Source organism: Poeciliopsis prolifica, unplaced genomic scaffold, assembly GCF_027474105.1.
Source record: "Poeciliopsis prolifica strain line A6 unplaced genomic scaffold, Auburn_PproV2 SCAFFOLD012, whole genome shotgun sequence".
Lineage (NCBI taxonomy): Eukaryota > Metazoa > Chordata > Actinopteri > Cyprinodontiformes > Poeciliidae > Poeciliopsis > Poeciliopsis prolifica.
This window is the reverse complement of record NW_026562387.1, coordinates 2931266-2951456: the sequence shown is the minus strand read 5'-3', so window position 1 is coordinate 2951456 and position 20191 is coordinate 2931266. Positions and strand designations below refer to the sequence as shown.

Below are 20191 nucleotides of genomic sequence, written 5' to 3'. Positions count from 1 at the left end.
CCACCCAGAAAAAATCAAAAACACATCTACCAAGTATTCATGGCTAAGTCTTCTTCCTTTAGTAACAACTTCTACACAAAAGAATCTTGTCAACATAACTTGGTAAGGTTGTGGCGTGTAGCATTTTGCCGCTGAGAAAAACAACTATTACTTTTATTGTCCTGTTACCAGTCTGTCCCACTTCAGCGCTAGTCAGTTTGAAAACGGTCTGAATCAGGTCACCGTTTCCTGAAGGTGAATGAAAAGTGTTTTTTTTTTTTTTTTTCTGGTTGTCCTCTTGTGCACGTCTGTAGCAACTTCACATGTAATGCCTTATGCACTGAAGGCAGCCCAGCGATCAGCAGCTCAGCCATCCAGTCAGCTGAATCAGAGCACTCAAACCTCTGGGGAACATTTCTCTGGTTTCTCTCCTATCCTGGTTTTGACGCATGTAAATATTTTCCAGGACTTTTACCTTTTATTCACAATAAGATGGGTGTTCTATGCATGTATATATTTTTAATCAAGTTCGTATTTTGCGCATAAGCTAATTATAGGTAAACTCACTGTAAGGTGATTGTCAGCGCAGAGAGCTTTTAGCAAGCGCCACTTTGCGACAAGGCCACTGTGCAGTTTGACACATTTTCATTTCCTGCGAGGAAGGCAGAGATGGGAACGCTAATGCAAAATGCAAGTGGAAGTTGTGGTTTTGCCTGTGAGCAATACTCGGCTCTGGTTAATTTTAGATGATGGGTGAACTTTAAATGGAGAGGAAACCATCTGCTCAGTATTGGCAAAAAAATGCTTTTAAAATCTGCTTATGGAAGGAGAAATTGGGAAAATGTATGATCTCTCTAGCTTTGGCAGCCTATTAAAAATGGGCTAGAGGCATGTGGGGGACCAACCATCCAAATCGGTAACTAAATTATCTAACTCGTGAGAATTAGCTATATGGTCAAGGTCCTGTTCTTTTGGGTTTTCTTTCCAACAGATTTTGTTTTTTGTTTTTTTTTCTAAGGGTATAATAGGAAGCATGTTTCAGGGTTGTGGCAAACATATTCCAAGTCTCCTTAAGTATTTAATCTATTTACAAGAAGCCACCTCTACAGGGAAATATGTAGTCTGCAGTTAATTACTCTGCTGCATCTGCAAATGTTTGGCTGCTTAAGGGTCAGTGACATGTTTGTTCTAAAAATAAACCAAGTAGAATGTTAAATGTGTTGGAGTCAAGGGCTTTGCTTACAGTATGTAGAAAATATTACTTTTACAATTTACTATTTTAAAAGGGATATTATGTATTTTCCAGTCACATAATGCCATTTTATAGTACAACCAAGTAACCATGCTGCCTTCAGTTGTTATAAATAAAAAAGCTGTGCAGATCCAAAACATGTTGAAAGAAATTTGACTTTGTATCATACCCGTATCTGGCAACATGAAATTTACCTCTGTCTCTTTAAGAACCTCCTGTCTCTTTGGACACGCCCTCTTCAGCTGGCTCTCTCACAGTGGTTCTCCAGTGATGCTGTTTCCAACCATTCTTGGGGGCGTAGTTCGCGTGATGAGTTCTACCAGGTGTTTGCTAATTGTTGCTGCCTCTAGTCTGGTGGAACTTTGGACCGAAGCTCCGAGGTGGAGCTTTGGGTAAATTGGTGATGTATTGTATGAACAGTCGTTTAGTCACTTCTGAATGGTTGCCAGGGGAGATTCAAGGATTCCTGAAACACGCATGAAAAAGTGGAAGCAACACTCCAGGTATGTGTTTGATGAGGGAAAGAGATCATTAAGACATCAAGCTCAAAAAAAGTCAATTTTTGCATAATACCTCCCACCCCCGAAAGATTTATGCATCTTCTGATCAAAGCTGTTTAGCGGAATTGGCACCACTATGCCGAAAACAATCAGTGGGAGCCGAGACAGCTGGTGGTTCTGATAATACAATTTCCTTTTTTCTCATCAGGTTGTTGAAGGCTCTCACGCTGTGCATTTAGTCATTCCTCTGTGTGTTTCATATTCAATCAAAAGCGGCACTAAAACAGTTGCCAGCTTAAATTTGATTCCCCACTAAGCGAATTGACACCACTGCAGAGCTCTCTCGCTGAACTTCACTCCTACTGCCCACATATTTCTCACCAGTTTCACCCAGACACGCTGGATGCTGACCATTTGTCTGCATAATTATTCCCCCAAATGGTCACACATTCATCAAGTCTCTATAACTGAGCAGCAGTGCGTCTGCGGGCCTCTTACTTTGTCCTCGTCTTTTGCACGTGTTCGATTGTTCCGGTGAAACAACAGGAGTAAGAGTGAATTCATTCTAAATGCCGGGTGAAAATGTGCCACTTTCTAGCCGGCGCTGTCTCAGTCATGCTCTGACAAATGACATTTGTGGAAGTAGGAAAATAGAGGGCAAGCTGATTTTGTGAGCCCCCGGAATGATGACAGGAGAAAAAAGCGAAAGATGATGAATAAATGAATAATACATCTGTGCTGTCATTCCCCTCTCCCCGCTCCGCCTCACTCTCTTCCTGTGTCATCTGGAGTTGGCCCTGCGCGGCAGTCTGATCTTAGTTAGAATTGTCAGGTATGGTCGATGGCGAAGTGACAAGTTGATGCCAGTCCCTCTGTTACACACAAAGCAGGTATTTTGTTAAATAGGGTTGACATCCTTAAAAAGAATGATTTAAATGCAAACAAGTGCCATCAGCTCTGAAGGGGAAAAAGCTCAGAACAAAGGCTGCTCTAAGAGGATTTTCTTCAAAAACACATTTCTAATATTTTGCACCTTCACAAGACATTTTAGACTCACCGCATTTTCCAAACTATAGGTAGCATTTAATTTTCATGTCAGTTGGCCTCGTGACTCACAGTCAAATTGCAGCTTATATGTTTTTCCCTTCTTCATGATGCATTTTTTGAGTGATGCAGTAAATGTTCATTTCTATTGATTGACGTGACCTTCTGCAGCTCACGGGCTTGAAAGCTGTAAGGCCAGGAAAGGGAGAACAAGTCTTCAGACAGAGGATTGAAGAACGTGTGATGGAGTTACTCCTACTGGTAGTTGCCAAGGAGATGAATATAAATGTCTATGCTGTCGGGTCTTTTCGGTATTGATGCTTCATGCATCGCAACAACCTCTCTACCGCCCTTTATTTATACTTCATGTGTCTCTGCTGCGCTGTGCACTTCAGCAGCAGAGCTGAGTTGTTCCTGACCACCCTGGCTTGAAGAACAAACATTCACCTGTAAAAAAGATAGGAAAGACAGTTTGAAGAGTATCTTTAAAATCGGTGAAAGCACAAGAATGAGATATTATGTTTACCATACGTGAACACATAGGAAGTCTGAAGAAATGCACACCACAAAGCCAATGTTGTAATAATCAAAGGTCCTATTCTAATTGACACAGGTTTAAACTCATACGTACATGCTTAACCAGTAATATTTGGTCAGATGTGTGACAAAAACCTGAACAATTTTTTATCCCTGAGCATGGCCACAACAGTTGCCATTGTAACTGTGGCTTGGTTGGAAAGAGTTGTCATCGCACCGTCCGAAAGCTGCAGATTTAATTCCAGATTCCTCGTGCTGATATGCCCCTAAGCAAGGCAACTTAACCATAAATTGCCATTGGGTGAATGTAGCTGTAACGTAAAATGCATTAAGCGATTGGCAGAGAAGGACTGTAGAAATTCAATCCACCACGCCATAATTCTTACTGATTTTTTCTTGGCAAATTGATAAAGTTCATTTAAACACATCTTCTTCTGGCACACCCTTGGTTTTTATAAAAGTAGTTCCTTTATCCTCCATAGAATTGAGGCAATAGGAACATTACAGACTCCTAATGATAGCCTGCTTATATATTATATTCCAAAACCAGCTTTGACATGTTTGGCAACATTTTCCTGTTGGGCACGCCAGCTGTGTTTTATGACTTATGTCTAAGTTCCAACCATCTGACTTCAACTGGCACCTTCAGATGAAAGGATATTGGTGAGGATGTTTTGTAAAAAAAAAAAAAAAATCCAGGGATCACTGAGGCTGGAGCTGATTATGAACCGAAAGACGCTGAAACAGTTATGCGAGTTGAAAATCAGCATAGATGGAGAAGGTGCCGACCGAAACAGAAACACCTTTCCCCAAAACCGGCACCTTGTAAATTTTGCAACTTCCCACATGGATCGGCTCATTGCCTCCTTTTCACAAAGCCTGTGGATTAAAGACGAACTGCAGTTGGATGGTTGAAACTTGGTAACAGCTGATGTCTATAACAGGACAATGATCCCACAACATAGAACATAACACATCATAAATTGGCTAACATTAAGCTGTAGAATTACTCTCAACTCAACCCTGCGGAGAAAATGTTGGCCTGTGCCAGGAAACTAACAGATTTAAACAAGCTTTTCATATTCATATAATGAGTAGTGGTAAAATATCCAGTTGGAATTAAAGCCCACTTCAAAATAAGTATGGTTTTTCTGCAAAGTGACCACAGCAGTGGAGTTTTATGTGTATATGTAGGCAACTATGTGTAATTTTGACCCCGTTTTCAATTTAAAGCATTCAGGAAATTCAAACATTACACCTAATTTTCTTTTCCAGAATAATTGAAAGTGTATGCTCAATAATTATGCCCCCCTCGTCTCCTACTAGTTGAACATGCATAATTGACTGAATGAATGAATGAATGTATGTAAACCTCCGACATGTTCTGCATATTATCACTGAAAGAATCGAAAACATGTGATAGTGATAACACCATTTGTTATCAATTATTTTGTCTCTGAGTAAATGGCAACATAATTATATTTCTTCCTCTCACTACCTCCTTTTTTTAACTCCCTTCTGATTTTCTTTTAATTAAGATCCAGACAGAGATACTGTAGATCTTAAAGGGAGTTCTCTGAAGCGGGTTGGATTCTGTCACGCTCCAGACATACACGTTTAGAGGGTGGTGGTGGTGGTAGGCAGGGGGGCGGATGGGAATTGAGTGGCCCTGACCCTGGAGCTCTCTCACCTCACCGGGGTGCCACATAGCCTCCTCTTTTCTAATTATTCCAAACGTAGGCAGAGGTGGAGGTGCCCTTCATTAAAAAGAGTCATTGAAATGAAAGATGAAACAGTGTGTAAACATATATATGCAAGTGTGAGCATTGAATGTCGATGTTCATTATCTCATGGTGACTGGGCCGAGGTTTGTGGTTGTGTAAATATTAATAGGTCAGTTTTATTCCTCGGCCGTATAGCAGGCGAGGCCAAAACGTGATGCACATTTAAAGACGTTTGTCCTGCAATCAAGTAAACTGCGTTAACGTCATGTTTAATCTGCCTCTCTGTTTCTTCCCGTTGTTATCCCGATGGTCCACAGCTCTCTGAGTCCGGACGCAGAGCCCGATGCCTCCTTCCAGAGGGAGGGTTTCGCCCGCCAGAGCATGTCAGAGAAGCGCACCAAGCAGTACGAGAGCCCGGCTCATCTGGACATCATCAAGAACCGCAAGTCCAAAAGCATGGATCTTGGTAAGTTCTAGGGAACTTAACCCTTGCAGCTTTTGCTTGACTGATGAAACGCATTTCACCTTTAGATTCCCCGAGGGCTTTAATAGTTTTCCGTCTAATAGAATAGAGTAGAAGTGTAAATTATTGTCCCGCATTAGATTCTCACTTAGATTAAAATATGAAAAACCAAAAACATATCATTCAATTAGAACATACGATAAAACAATACTAGTTATAAAATTAGCATACAGAGATTGACAGAAATGTGCAGCTGATTAGGATAATTTAACAAAAAAAAAAAAACCCATATCCTGTATGTTTTTAGTGTTAAGTGCTTTGGAGTACACAGACTGCTTATAAATAATGGAGAAAATGCCAGTAGGAAGTGGCAATATGGACTTAATGTTTTATCACAATATTTTCATTTTGATAACAATAAAAGTGAAAAAATAAATAAAACCAATAACATCGACAATACAGATAGTCTTGGGGGTTGGATGTCGTCACTGATGCTTGAGTTTCTTGGGCGCTGCGACGATTATAACATTTTAACAGCGTCTTGAAGGAAGTACATGTGATAACGCTCCTTTGTGCACCTGGGATTCAACAATTGCCTCCATAAAACATACAGTCAGCTTTTGAAGACAGCTGTTGTTTCTTCTGGCTTTCTCTTTTAATCTCAATCATGTTGAGTGGTTAAATATTTCATCTCTGTTCTTCTTGCAACTGCTTCCAGACCAAAGAGTGTTGATGTGAGCATAGCCTGGTAGCTAATATGTATTTGACATTCAATTCAATTCAAAAGCAGGAGATATTTTTCATTTTTCAACAAGTTGATCTTGTTGATTCATGTTTTCCAAGTCGTAATTCTTTATTTAGAACTCCATGCTTGGAAATTGAAACACTGGAGACGAGCTTTTATTGAGAACAATCTGCTTAAAACAAACTGTTTGCTGCTTCATGTATTTAGAGTTTCTTTAAATCTTAACTGTTCATGTTCGGTGAACTTTAACTGTGAAGACGGTAATTGCACAGAACTTTTCCCTGCGGATTCTCTCGGATCCGTGTTTAATTACATCAGTCAGCAGTCTGCAGGTTTCTCCATCAAGTTCAGGGACCGGGTTTCCAACATAAAGCTGCTTAGGAAGATGTTAATAAGAGGTCACTGGGTTGGTTTCACTCGTCGCATTAAATTGGTTTCCATTATGCGCTTTGTGTGTTGAAAATGTAATTGAGTGTCGCTCCTGAGAACAGGAAGAGAGCAGAAAAGACAGGATGCTAAGATAACTCACCGTAATGACGCTGTTTGTCTTCAGTGCAAATGCATATTTTATCAACACATTTCATCAAAAAAAAAGATCCATAATTGTACTAAACTGGAGCCGCCATTTATTCGTCAATTTGATTAGCCGAAGCCGGCGGGGTGTCTTTCTTCTGAAACTGGGTCATCTGCTCACGCTGTGGTGCCTGTCTCATCTTATACCCAATCTTATTGATCTATAGTTGTTGAATTATTATTGTACGGGTGTGTCACGAGAAGAAACTAGAAGTAGCACTCCTCCTATCTCGTCTGTGTTATGATAGCTGTGGCTACAACTTTACGTGACGAAGCAGCAAATAATTGTGCTTTAATACATATCTGTATTAACACCAGGAGTTCTTTAGCGTGCAACATGCATAACATCTGTTTTATGTGTGTTTTTATTTGGTGAAGGTGCTTCTCGTTCTTAATTTATTGTCGGCGTCCTTGTCAGGCTTGCATAGCTTGAGGCTTTTGTTCTATCTCTCAAACTCAGACTTCAGTTTACCATAACCTGCTTTTAAATTCAGATGAGAGTAAAAAAAAGAAGAAAAAAAAACCAGCGTGTTGCAGTCACATTTTGAATTTCTGAAATATTTCATTGCATTTGAATAAGTATCAACTTTTACCTTATTGAAGGTTCTCGTTTTAGATGTTTAGAGTTGCTTTGGAACCATAACTATTGGATCACTGACCAAAACATCTGATGTGTATCGATGATTTTGACGAAGGCACTCAACAAAATGCAATGCTTGTTACTGGTTTCTCAGTTGACGACTGCATGTTGTTTTTATGACTTTCTATTTTTGAGATTATTTTTGATGTAAAGCACTTTGAACTGCCTCGTTGCTAAAATTAGCTACACAAAAAACACTGTTACAGCAGGAAAAAAAATATTCAAAGGATTGTCATTGTCTAAAAGTGTATTAATGTACTGACCTTTGTACATGTGTAACATGATAGTGATGTACAGCCTTTTACGCCCATTATAAAGTGCTTTACATTAAATAAATTAAATAAAAAACATCATAACTTTGTACCAAATCAATTAAAATGCATAAGACAACAATGAAATTAAACAATGCAAAAGAGATTATAATATTGTCAAAAGTTGCTGCTTTATTGTAATAAAAAGATGTTTCTGAAAGGTTTTGTGGGGGTGGAGGGGAATAAATGACACACCTTTCACATTTTTATTTATGTCAAATAAACAATACAAATTGTATATTTCCTTCATTTTACTTCATTTGCTGTTAAACTATCACATAGAACCCAAATAAAATCCTGCGTTACTTCACTTAGCTAAATATGACAGCTCAATGTGTATGAATAATTTTGCGAGCTACTGTAGATATTTTCGATTTTTCTCCGATTTTGTTCAGATTCACTGCAAGTCCTACGGTTTTTAGGCGCTCCTCATATACTCAATCCACAACGTTCAATTTTTTCCCCCGTTTTGTTTCCCCCCCTCCCTTCACTTTCACCACGTTTGAAGTCTCCATACTCAATTCAGCATACAGATCACATGACTTTGAGGCCTGCCTTTACTGAAATATGTCAAACTTGTCAGACTCCCTGTTGCTTTATATGTGTCAAGATTAAGCGAAGAAGGGAGGGGGAAAGAAAGATGTGAGATGGGCCATCTTCCAGTATTAATACATTATCTCATCGCAGGCATTTGTAAGCCTCATGATGGACAGGTTTTTACATCAGGTGTAAGATCTTTTCTATTTGGATAATTGAATCCATCCTTCACATTCTGACTCGGCCTTCTTTTGCTTTGCGTGTGCTTGGTAACGTGGCATCAAGTGCACTAACTAATAAGGTGGCGGGTTGTTAAGTACAAACCGATGAGATTAGCTGCAACACAGGGGTCACTGGGAGCGAGCAGCTAGCGCTTGATACACTGTCATCATTATTTCAGACAAGCGTTCTGGTGGGTCTGCAGGTCATGAAGAGAATGGAGGAAAAACAGGCTTATTCTCTTTTTTCATAACCAGATCAGAAATAACTATTTATTGGATGTGGGATTGTGGCCCCTTTACACTCTCACAGTGAAGAGTGTTGATGTAATTGCCGCATAGTTAAATTAGTTTTTTTTTTTTCCTTTTCATATTGCTGAGAGAGACTTTTGTGATATTGAGTACAGAACGGGCAACCGATGCCAGCGCCATTGTGCTCATTCTGGCTGCAAATTTAAAAAAAACAAAGCAGAAAAAAAACACTTAATGCTCATAGAAGTATGGAGGACCAAAGAGAGCCAGGCAGTGAAGAGGCTTTTTCTGAAAGTAGATTTTCTTAGCCGGTTGGCCTCCTCAGCTCTTGCAATTGATCCCTCATAATCAGACTCTTTATTTTTCAGAATTACATTAACACAGACGGCCCGTTAACACAGGCAGTTTTTAACACACAGGTATTTGTAATGAAAAGTTGGTCTTAACGGTGGAGTTCATCATGTCAGCTATAAAAAACATTCTTAGCTCTGTCCATCTGTCTGTATAACCTTCTGTCCAATTCTCTCCAGTGTACTCTGGGGATCCCTACACTCTCCTGGGCCAGAAAGCATATAAAATACCTTCTTCTTTAACCTTTGTTTAACCAGAATAAAACTCTTTGAGATCAGAGATCTCTTTTACAAGAGTGTCCTGACAACAGCGCAGTTAAAACAGTTGGTTACAAAAAACACAATCCACCACCTGAGTTTTCATGAGACTTCTGCCAATGGGACCTGCCTTGAAAAGAATCCTCACCAATTACCCAAATTATCTCAACTCAGTCCTCTCGATGCGGAGGAGAAGGGGATCTACTGTGACAACATGATTGATGAAACTCTTAAGCTTTTGCCTAAGGTAAAACCCATCCACCCTGCAGCGGAAGCTTATTGATGGGTGAAGGTTAATAGAAGAATTTGTAAATCAACATTTCTGCTTTTGGGTTCAAGGAGCAGACACAGCAGCTCTTAAAAACAGTTCTGCTTCTCCATACTCCAACAGCACCTATAAAAAGCCTTGAAAGACACAAGAGACATGTGGACCAGACAAGCAAACCCTCATGACCTTGTTAGGGTAAAGATCAAGTCTACCGTATTGTCTAACTCTTCCATGGTCAGATAAATGGTTTTGAGCTTCCTTTTCAATACCATGTAGTGGACTTTCTCACAGGGGGAATGAGTGTTATCCTTTAATAGTTGGTTCACACTCTACAGTTCCCTCTTGAGTCCAGAGTTAGGACTAGTACCTCTGTCTGCAACTCCAAAGATGTTGTCCAAGCCCTTATATCCCTCTCAAACAATGTGGGCATTCTTTTCTTGCCTCATTATCAATTTCAAACTGAGTCTTTCACATCTTGATCTCTCGATTAGTCAAGTTACTATGGATTATGTTTTTTTGGTCTAACGCGCTACTTCTCTAGAATTGTTGGTATACTCAAATTACCTCATTTCCAATGCCAGTTGGAAGTAAAAATAAATGTTCAAACTTAATTCTGGTTTGGCTGAGTAGCAAATATCTCCTACTCATACTCTGAGCACTTGTACTTCCTTCCTTGATAGTCAGGCAATCCTTCAGAAACGAAGCTTTTCTGATGCAGTATAGCACTAAATTCCACACCCTTGATTCCAATACACATGTACTGTGGAGAATAGAAGTGCATCAGAAGTGACACACATATTTCACAGAGGCGACAAGCTGCTGAAGAGTTCACTGCAAATTTTTCTGCCTCCTTAATTCATATAGCAGGCATAGGTTCAGGTCATAAAGGCAAATGTTGTGTGTCTTGTACAAGCCGCCGGAGGACGTACTACTTTGTGTTACTGATCCACCACTAGGATAGACCTAATAGCATATCTGACCCGAAGACACCTTATTTTCATCAGGATACAAGCGCACGGCCTTTACACTACTCCCTTAGAAGCTATTTTTACCCTAATTACCCTTTTAACGCCCAGTGTAAAGCGCTAACTCTGAATAAATTATGTGTAATGGAGAACCTGTCTGTACACAGATCTTTGAATGCAAGGACCTGTGGTGAATAATGGTCGGTAAGCATAGTCTCAGCCACTCTAATCATACCACGGGCTTCTGTCACTGTAATAACTGCTTCTTATTTATTCATAGAGTTTGCCACATCTCCTTGATAGTCCTTAATAGCAATAGGTTGTCTCCGATTAGTTGTCCTTGGCCTTAATCACGGTTTATAACTCACCACGTTGGCCAGTTTTGTTTGCAGCCGTGATGAGTTTCAAGGTGTACTTCCTCTCAGTTTAATTTGATTGTCTTCTTTTCTTATTCTGATCATTTTAATTTCTCCCCCAGACGTGTTGGGAGTGGCAAACCCGTGTCTGTATGCAAATGGGGGAATTTGTATTTTCTTCCCTCTGAATGCGAAGGCGATGAGCAGCGGAGCACTGGGGCTCCCGTTGTGTGATAGGAATCACATAATAGACCAGTATACAGAGAGCTGTCCGTCAAAGTCTCCCAGGAGAGCCGGGGGCCCCAAAACAAAGGCAGCTTGGAATCATTTGGGTCTGTGTGCAAACTGTCTCTCTCTCTTTCTCTCTTTTTTTCTCTCTCTCTCCTTTTGCTTCGCTCACGCATTCTCTTTGGGTCTTTGCTCCTCTCAGTCATCCAGAGCGTTGACTAGAAACAATGATGAGTAGGATTGTAGGGCAGAATACCAAGCAGGAGGATAATTCCCTGTACAAGTACAGCAGATGTCATTTGGGTTTCTTTGAACAGGCACTGAGTGAACTCTGTGGAATTCACAAGTGGCAACCTTTATTATTTTATTATTTATTTATTTAAAAAGAAGAAAAAGAAAAAAATATGGTTTTAACATTTCAAAGTAATTAGTATTTGAACCATTAAGCTGGGACATTTTGTATGGTTGTGGTTTTGCTTTTTTTTGCTTTTTCTATTAAATAGAAAGTTTTTCTCTCTTGTCCTTCACACAGTCTGTGAGTTAGAGAGACTTATTTTGTTTCTGTTAGTGCTGTAAATATGTTTATTCTCTGTTGGTATTCATATTTGCCATAACAGCATTCAAATAAAAACTATGTGCTTCCAAAAAAAAAAAGAAACTTTTAGGATGAAGCAGCAGTAATCCTGATCTACTGAGCATTTTGTCAATGAAGGTGCATGTAGGACATCTCCTTATGCAGTGGTACAGCCTTGTGCTCTGCTATATGCTTTTGGCATCGATTGCATGGTCTAATTAGCATTGACCAAAAAGGGAGAAAGGTTGTGTTAATGACGTACAGAATTACGATGTTTACTCCTGTGACTGGCAGCTGACCTTTGAGCCTATTTGATTTGTTTGCCACTTAAGTCCATACCTGGCATTCATGACAGTGAGGTACTCAGTGAGGACTTGTGTGTTAGTTGCTAACAAAGCAAGGAAGGATTCTGCCTTATGTGAAAGGATTTGCCAAGATTTGCTCTCCATTATGCTGCTGCTAGCATAGCATGTTTTCAATGCTAGGCCAGCTAGCATGGCCACCCCTGACTGCAGATGAACAGTTTTCTTGTAACAGTAAGTCCCACTAGCACATTTACCAGCACTACATAAGATTGATTGACAGCGCAGAGACCCTCCTCCCAGCTCTGATTGGTTGTTTTTGGTTGGGAGCGGTGCATTTCTTCAGACTGCAATGCTAGGTCCAGGAGAATGTAAAGGAGATCAATCTTTTCTGTCTCATGACAAACATACACACAGTTTTAACAAATATGCAAAAGGCAGATTCTAAAAATTACAAATTCAACAAAGAAGTTATTGTGGAAGCTGCTCAGTCCACATCAGCTAAGCTCTAATTTCCACAAGCGCCACTGAAAGCAGGAGCCAAACACAATGTTTAGAGCAGCATACATCAACACCATATGGTCATATTAAAACCATTCAGTGAAGAAGAATGAGCCAAAGTCTTTGAATGCGCAAACCTGCCAGAGTCGTACCCCGCAAATTCTTTCAGCTGGAATTGCTTTTTTTTTATGTTTAGGGGGCGGCTTTCCTGAGCAACAAATAGTTTTCTTTCATTTAGCTTGTTTGTTTTGTTTGCCAAGAGGTCCATGTGATCACCGGCAGTGGTCGAACACGCCTCATTTAGGCTGCTTTACACGTGACATGGATCCTGTTCATATCACTTAAATGTTACTGCTCCTTTGGGGTCCCTAAAATTGTTTGCATGTGTGTGTTAGTAACTAAATCACATCGTGCCATTTGCTGTCGAAAACCCAAAAACCTTCATTATCTGATCTAACGTTAATGGCGCACGTCCTTTATGAATGCATTTTCTCAGCATATGCCATGGCCTCTGAATCAATAAGTCTAACAACTGTTACTATTATTATTGAAAGTTTGTTTTTTTAAAAAAAGCTTTACTTGCGCATGCTATTTGGACAGTAACCTGCTGCACCCTGAGTCAAATAGGAGAAGAAGGAACTGAAAATCGAAAACAGATCTACTTGTTTACCAGCCGCTGCATAAGGAGAGAAGTCGGGTAGCTGATGGATGCTCCCTGACAAAATGAAACACCAATACCCAAGTGTGGCTCTGCTTGCATAAGCTAAACAAACCTCTCGAAAGTATTGCTTTAAAAAAATAAAAAATACAGCTGTCTGGAACACAACTCGCTGGTACAAGAGGCAGAATGCTTTCTGTCGTATCGTGTTAACAATTTACGGTTCGTGTTAACTGTTTATTTGCGTTGTCGTGCAAACTTTAGTTGTCACATAACTACGCGGTGACAAAGTGCCGTAATAGCCCCAATGCCTTGCTCAGACATTGCTACGGTTTATATAAATGATTGTAGTATTCTGTGAAATTGTACAATTTGTGGTGGTTCAATGCTAAAAGCTAATCAACATGAGGCTCGGGATCTATTTTCTTCATTGGTTTGTTGCAGCTGACAGCCATGTCTGACATTTGCAGAAGTAAAAACTCTGTTACAGCTGTGAGATTCCCATACAGTCTATTATGTATCTCTAAGAAGTTAAGTAAAAAAAAAATCACTGCAGATGTTAAAATTAAATTTTTTTATAAAATTATTACAGTATATGGAATTGTTTGAACAGTTCAATTCAAATCTTATTTATTTATTAATTTATTTCATCTGTAATTCTGTTGGATTCACACATATTTACAGAGCAAACAAAAAAAAAAAAATAGATTGGTAAAGTTTATTTCGGGAATCAATTCTCAAGCGACGCAGATTGCAGTCACACAAACCGATTCTTTTCACGCCTTTATTTCGCAATCAGCCGATGAAGACGTGACACTTAAGATTAGAGTATCACATTATCTGGAAAGAGTTTAATTAAAGGTTATTTTTAAAGATGCTTTTAATCTAACAAGCAAGTCTCGTCAGAATGCATATTCTAATTTATTGAGTATGATTTAATATATTATTACAAGGATTTATTGAATTATGTCACTCGTAGCCCTCAATCTTAAGTTGTCTATGTCTGATTTTGATTGATACACTTTAACTTTTTCTTTTTTCCAATGACGTGGAGTCTTTGTCAAAAATATGAAGCATTTATTTAAGTGACCCAGTTCCATAGTTTAGACATACTAAATCCTGCTTGCTTGACACTGAAAGCCAAAAATCTCACGACTGTTTCTACACTCCGCACTCGTTTTTGCAGGCTTTGAAGAGCGACAAATCGACTCTGCCCCGCGTCTAAAAAAGTCCAGCTCAATGGAGAGTCTCCAGAAAGATGCCGCCGGCGTCGTCGCGGGCGACGGGCTCAACGTCCAGAGGATCCATCCGCACATCATCAGGGGCCGAGGCTGCAACGAGAGCTTCCGGGCCGCAATCGACAAGTCATATGTGAAAGCTGGTCTCATACCAAGGGAAGAAAACAGTGTGGAGACATGTGAGTATTTATATATTTACGCTTAACAATTCTATTTTTGTTCCTGTTTCTACTGCAAATATCTTATCACACTTGAAATAAGACAAAACTAATTATAGGTAACTTTTCAACAAAAAGCGAAAAGCCTCTTCTAAAGGGAGTTTGTTGCAAAATATCTTTATTTCGGGGTGTTACACTGAAGAAGTTCAACATGTCTGTCAACACTTTTCAGTTCTTTTGTCAGAAAATCACACCAACAACTCCCCAAAATTCTGCATTGTGTTGGTCTGTCTTGTAAAATCCCACTAGAACACCGTGACGTGTGTGATAAAATGCTAAAAAGTTCAAGGGGTGTAAATATTTCTGCGCGTGTCTGTAGTCGTCAGGCATATTGACAACACACACACACACGCACTCACGCAGGACGCAGAGAGACAGCCGTGTTACAGTTTCCGACAGGTAATAACACTGCAACACCACAAGAGTAATCACTCGATATAAATTTCCTTTCACCATTAAAGGATTCCATTAAAAGAGCTGGGGGACATTTGAAAAAGAAGGAATTATTTGCCTGAAACGCTTTGTTCTCATAAGCTCTGTCGGCAAGCCACTAAATACAGTCTTATCTCTGCAAAGAAAAATGGGGAAAGCAACCGATTTCCCCTGCTGCAGTATATTGCATTCTCCCCATGATATTCAAATAACTCTGTTTTTCAATTTAGATAAAAGCAGCCAGCCTGCGCTCGTCACTGAGGTTAATAGTCAGAGTTGACAGATAAGCCGCTGCCTTCCACATGCTCCCAGACTTTTATTTACATAAAATAAGAACGGAGGAATGGGTGTGGAGGGGGGCAACAACACGTAAAGCAAATGTGTCCCCACAAGATATTCTGCTGGACAAAAATAAAAAAACAAAACAAGAAAATGCACTTCCTCTTGTGCCGCTTTTGTGTTGTTCTGTTCTGAAGGAATAAGATAGAGAAAGTAAAATCGTCTCAAGTTTTTTATGTGATGGGGGGGGGATGGGTGGAGAGAAATGACTTGCAATTTTCTTTGTCTTTCACAACCTTCGCTGACAGGCCGTCTTAAAGCTCTATGATTATCAAGGGAGAAAAGTTTAATGGCTGATTTCAGAGAAGTGACAAAATGTTTCAGGCGATTGTCGCCTGCCGCAAATTATCTGTGCGCCTCCTGACACTGTCATCAAGGCTTCTGCTATCGGTTGAAAATGTCGAGCTTTTTCTTCTTTTTGAGACCCATCAAATCAGTCTACCCGGCCTCACTTTCCCATGACTGACGGCGAAGGCTTTTTTCCTGCTTTTGAAAACATATTGTCATTTATTGTCATGTTTAATAGTGTATAAATGTGTATATATATTGACTTCAAATCAGCTTGAACATGAACAAAAACCTGCAGGTGTGCGCAGAAAGACGCGTTCATCTGCTGCCCTCTGGGAAGTTCTGGATTAAAATATTGAGAGTGTTATCTGCAGCTCAGCATCATTAAGCAGAGGTAGGAACATTAGCACCACTGCTAATCTCATTAATTTCACTAGCCAGATACAGCTCACAGCTGCTACTCAGCGCCATTGTTCTTAAGCGGATGATAAGCAGGCGGCAGACAGAGGGATCAAGCAGATCCCTATCCGGAAACCGCATACGAATGTGTGCAGGTGCCCAGGATCATCTCAGGTAATCACACCAGCCCTGTTTACTCTGCTCAGACCCAACTCCCAGTTCATTTGCGAAGAAAGTCCGGTTGGTTCGGGGAGGTGTGAATGCGCTATTGAACTCTGGCATGGATCAAAAAAGCAAAATGAACTACAGCGCAAGGCATTCTGGGTAATGTTGGGAATAAAGAATTCTGTGTGTTCCTCTATCTGTTTTAGCTACTTGCATGCGACACATGCACACACTCTAGGGAACACCCTCTTTTGGACCTGATTTGCATAGAGGCCTACTAAAGGAGTCAGAAACTGTTAGGTGTCATTTTTGCTGTGCTTTCCCATAAGAAAACCATGGCAGTGGATCAGCGTTGCATTTTAGTCTTCATAAATGGAATTCATGAATCCAAGTCACTGGCTCTTCTAGAACCAGTGACATCACAAACCCAGCTGGAGGAAGAACCGTCTCCAACAGTAAACACAACCGAAACAGACCGCCATATCCAGTGCGAGTATGAGAAATGACTCATGGCCTTTACAAGGTACCCTATAAGCCTACTGCTAGCAAGCGGTAGCTTGCAGCTAGTTAGCCAGGTAGGTAGTTTTTTTGTGTGTGGGTAGGTGGAAATGTATCAGCAGTTTGCTGGCTGACTTGTCTTTGCCAATCGCTCACTTCTTTTGCTAACTCACACAATGCTAAATGCATTCTGGGCAAAACGGCTGCGCACTGCCACTATGTCAAATATGTTTAAAAGTCTTACATTTAAGTTGGTGAAACCCTGATTAATATACTTGGACACCACAAGCTCAACCAACCTTAGATCAACACTCTTTCTCACAATTAAGTGGGCCATGACTTGATCCAAGCACTGCGGTTCTATATTACAAAACATTTTGTTATTATTGTAGCAGGCAATTGTTATTGAAACTGTCAATAACAGTTGGGGGAAAAAAACACACACATGAAGTTTCTATTAAAACTACATAATCACTTTTTGAATCGAATTGTTGAAACGAACTGAGTTTTCCGAGACATTCTAATGTGGTGCATAGGCACCTGTGCAAGCAAAGGCGAGAGGCCGTGTGCAGAGACCAGCTGCATAATCCAGCAGATTTAAGACACTAATCTCCTTTGTGTTCTCGCCGTTCGGGGCTCTGTGTTCACATTCCGTTTCGGTGGTTTCCTTTGAGGTGGCAGCTGAAACAAAAGGCTGATAGCTGCACAGATCACAAGAAGAAGAAAGCCAAACCCGATCATCCTTCAAATCTGATTCCAGCATACTCTCTCCTTCCGTAGGCTGCCAAATATCTTTGTCTCGCCTCCCTCTTCTTTCCACATGATAAGCACTTTTTTCTCGCTCTTTCTTTCTCGCGCTCTCTATATATATATATATATATATATCAGAAGCAGAAGTTGAACAATGACATGCATGGGTGTAATACATTGTAATCTAAGGGACATCTACTTCATACCTCAGAGCGCAGACGGGAGCCGTGCCAAACTCGGCGCACGTCGTATTTGCAATTATGATCCCCAGAAGCCTTCTTCAAGATTATTTAAATGCATAATTAGTGACGGATTAATTACATTTTCTACATTGATTCTGATTAGATGTGATGAAAACTTTGGGTTTAATCAACCTTGCAGCACCTAAGGAGTTTGGTTTGAGTTTGATGTCGGGTTTAAAATTACTTCAGACATAATTAAAAATCAGATTCGCATGACTATCATTACTGCTTACGCTTGCGTGAAGGCGTTTTTTTTCTTTTCTTTTTTTTAATGCGTAAAATACAGCAGAAGAGTTTTTTTTTTTATCTTTCTTTCTGTAATCCATGTGAAATACACACAACTGAAATAACTTGAGCGCCTTAGCTAAGTGAAAATCTGTTCCACTCTCAGTGGGTGTACAATGTAAATATATTCTGCTCTAATGAGGCGAATGAATTCAGTGTGTTTTGTTCAGAGCTGCTATACCTTTTGGGACACAGTTTCTTTTTTTTTCTTTTTTTTCCATGGCTCCTCTGATGTTGCTAAAAGAAAGACGTTATGCACTGCAACTGATAAAAGAAAACTGGCGCTGTCTGCTGATTTCAAATACAGCTTCATTGATCTGCAGGGAGTCGGCTGAAAGTTAAAGTTCATTTAGTTGCACTTCATTTTCTTCAGCTGCCTTGGCTTGCGTAAAAGTTCCTCACAATGTGGAAGTGCTGTGATTAAATGTGTCCTTCTTAAGGTTCTTCTTTTGCTCTTTGTGCCTTAAATGTTACAGATCAACAAACGTCGTGAGACAAAAAACAGGAGTTTGTATGAACTGCTTTTTAAAATTAGTGTGTAAAGAGAAAATCCATCCAAATCAGCTAAGCTCTATGTGAAAAAGAAATCCTCTAATGGCTCGGTCACTCCAATTGACCACAATGTCTGCAATAACAATGAGTGGAGAAAGTTTGGCATTTTTTTCTGGAAAATTGTTTTAATTACAGGGTTTAAGAATGTTCCATATCATGCTTCATGTTGTCAGACAGGTTCTCTTTAAGCAATATCTTCATTCTGGCATTAACTAGGACTTGTTGTGGCTGGTGAAATTGAAATCAAGTTTCCAGAAATATACTTTACTAGACTTGAATCAAAGGAGGACTGTTACTTTTTTTTGATGATCCTCACCCATTGCATTGCGACTGCACAGCAAGTCTGTACCGCTGCTGTATATTTAACACTCCATCTGACTTTTTCTGTGCTTCCAGTGGATGAAGACACAGAGGGGAGCTACCGGTCAGGCCTCGAGTCGATGTCCACGAGCGATGACCTCAGCCTCGGCGGCGGGCTGGTTGATGACAAACAGAAAGACGGTGCGCTGGGCGGGCTGAAGGAAACCAAGAGCGTGGACAAGGAGAAAGACAAGGTCAAGAACAAACCAAAGAAGGGTGTGCTGAAGGGCCTGGGTGAGATGTTCAGGTAGGGACACCAGAGGGCCGAAGCTGTGCTCCCACGCAACACCGACACCCTGTCACTCTCCGTTTGCGTTGCCCTGAGCGCCAATCGCTGTTTTGTTTAATTCCACACAACACGTTCGGCAGCGGATGATACAGACTGAATACATTCTCTGGATGTCGTCAGCGCTAATCAGGGACCCTTTTCCTTGAACCCTGTGAGAGTTATGAAGCGAGGGGAGGGGAAGTGGTTATCGACCTCAAGGGCCTTTGGCACTTTAGAGCCAGATTATTTTTAATAAGGGCAACATGTTTTATTCATAATCCCATGTGCGCGGGCCTTCTTTGCACATCGCTCAGCATTGGTTAACCAGCAGACATTGTTCAGAGCCGGTGCGAGCGCTCATGGGGAGGGGCCCGAACGTCGCTTGGGGAATTAAAGACCTTTGGAGATGGTAAAATCGACTTTGAATCACTTAGCTCTGTTGCCTCTTCCTGACTGGAACAGCTTCTGTTTCAACTGCAGGATTCCAGCAAAAGCATATATTTTACTTCTTCTCTCTGAATCTTTTCGCTACTATTATCCAACCACACAGGATGCTTTATATAAATTATGCACATTAAAAACATTTGCTTTCGATCATAGACCGACTATCGACGCAGACGCATTCCCAGACTTGCACTCGAATAAAACTCACATCCTGCAGGTATCAATTCAGCATTCCCGTCGCATGAAAAACTTCCAGCGGAGTTCCATTAATTATTTCGTTTTCTGCACATTTTAATAGGGCATAAATTAATGGCGAAGGCGCTCCCCACCGCTATCATGCCGTAAGTTGTTTTCATGTGGATTACCTTAATAGGATTAGTTAGCATATCACTGGGAAAGGCACAGAACTCTGAACAAAAGACGACAAGCGTGTTTCCAGGTCACAACTGATGAAGGCGCGGGGGTGGGAGCTTGTTTG

The 20191-nt window shown here is 40.4% G+C and overlaps 1 protein-coding gene across 4 annotated transcripts in view; it reads left to right on the top strand.

Annotated features, from left to right (window-relative positions):
- Positions 1-20191, top strand: part of LOC129364582 (partitioning defective 3 homolog) — a 343226-nt gene that overhangs the window by 197146 nt on the left and 125889 nt on the right. For all 4 annotated transcript variants that reach the window (XR_008606460.1, XM_055037305.1, XM_055037304.1 and 1 more), the window contains 3 exons: positions 5354-5502; positions 14422-14652; positions 19038-19248. Coding sequence is in view for 3 of the 4 variants with exons in the window: in XM_055037305.1 (XP_054893280.1) it covers positions 5354-5502; positions 14422-14652; positions 19038-19248 (591 nt within the window). In the remaining variant the exon portion in view is untranslated. The remainder of the gene's footprint in view (positions 1-5353; positions 5503-14421; positions 14653-19037; positions 19249-20191) is intronic.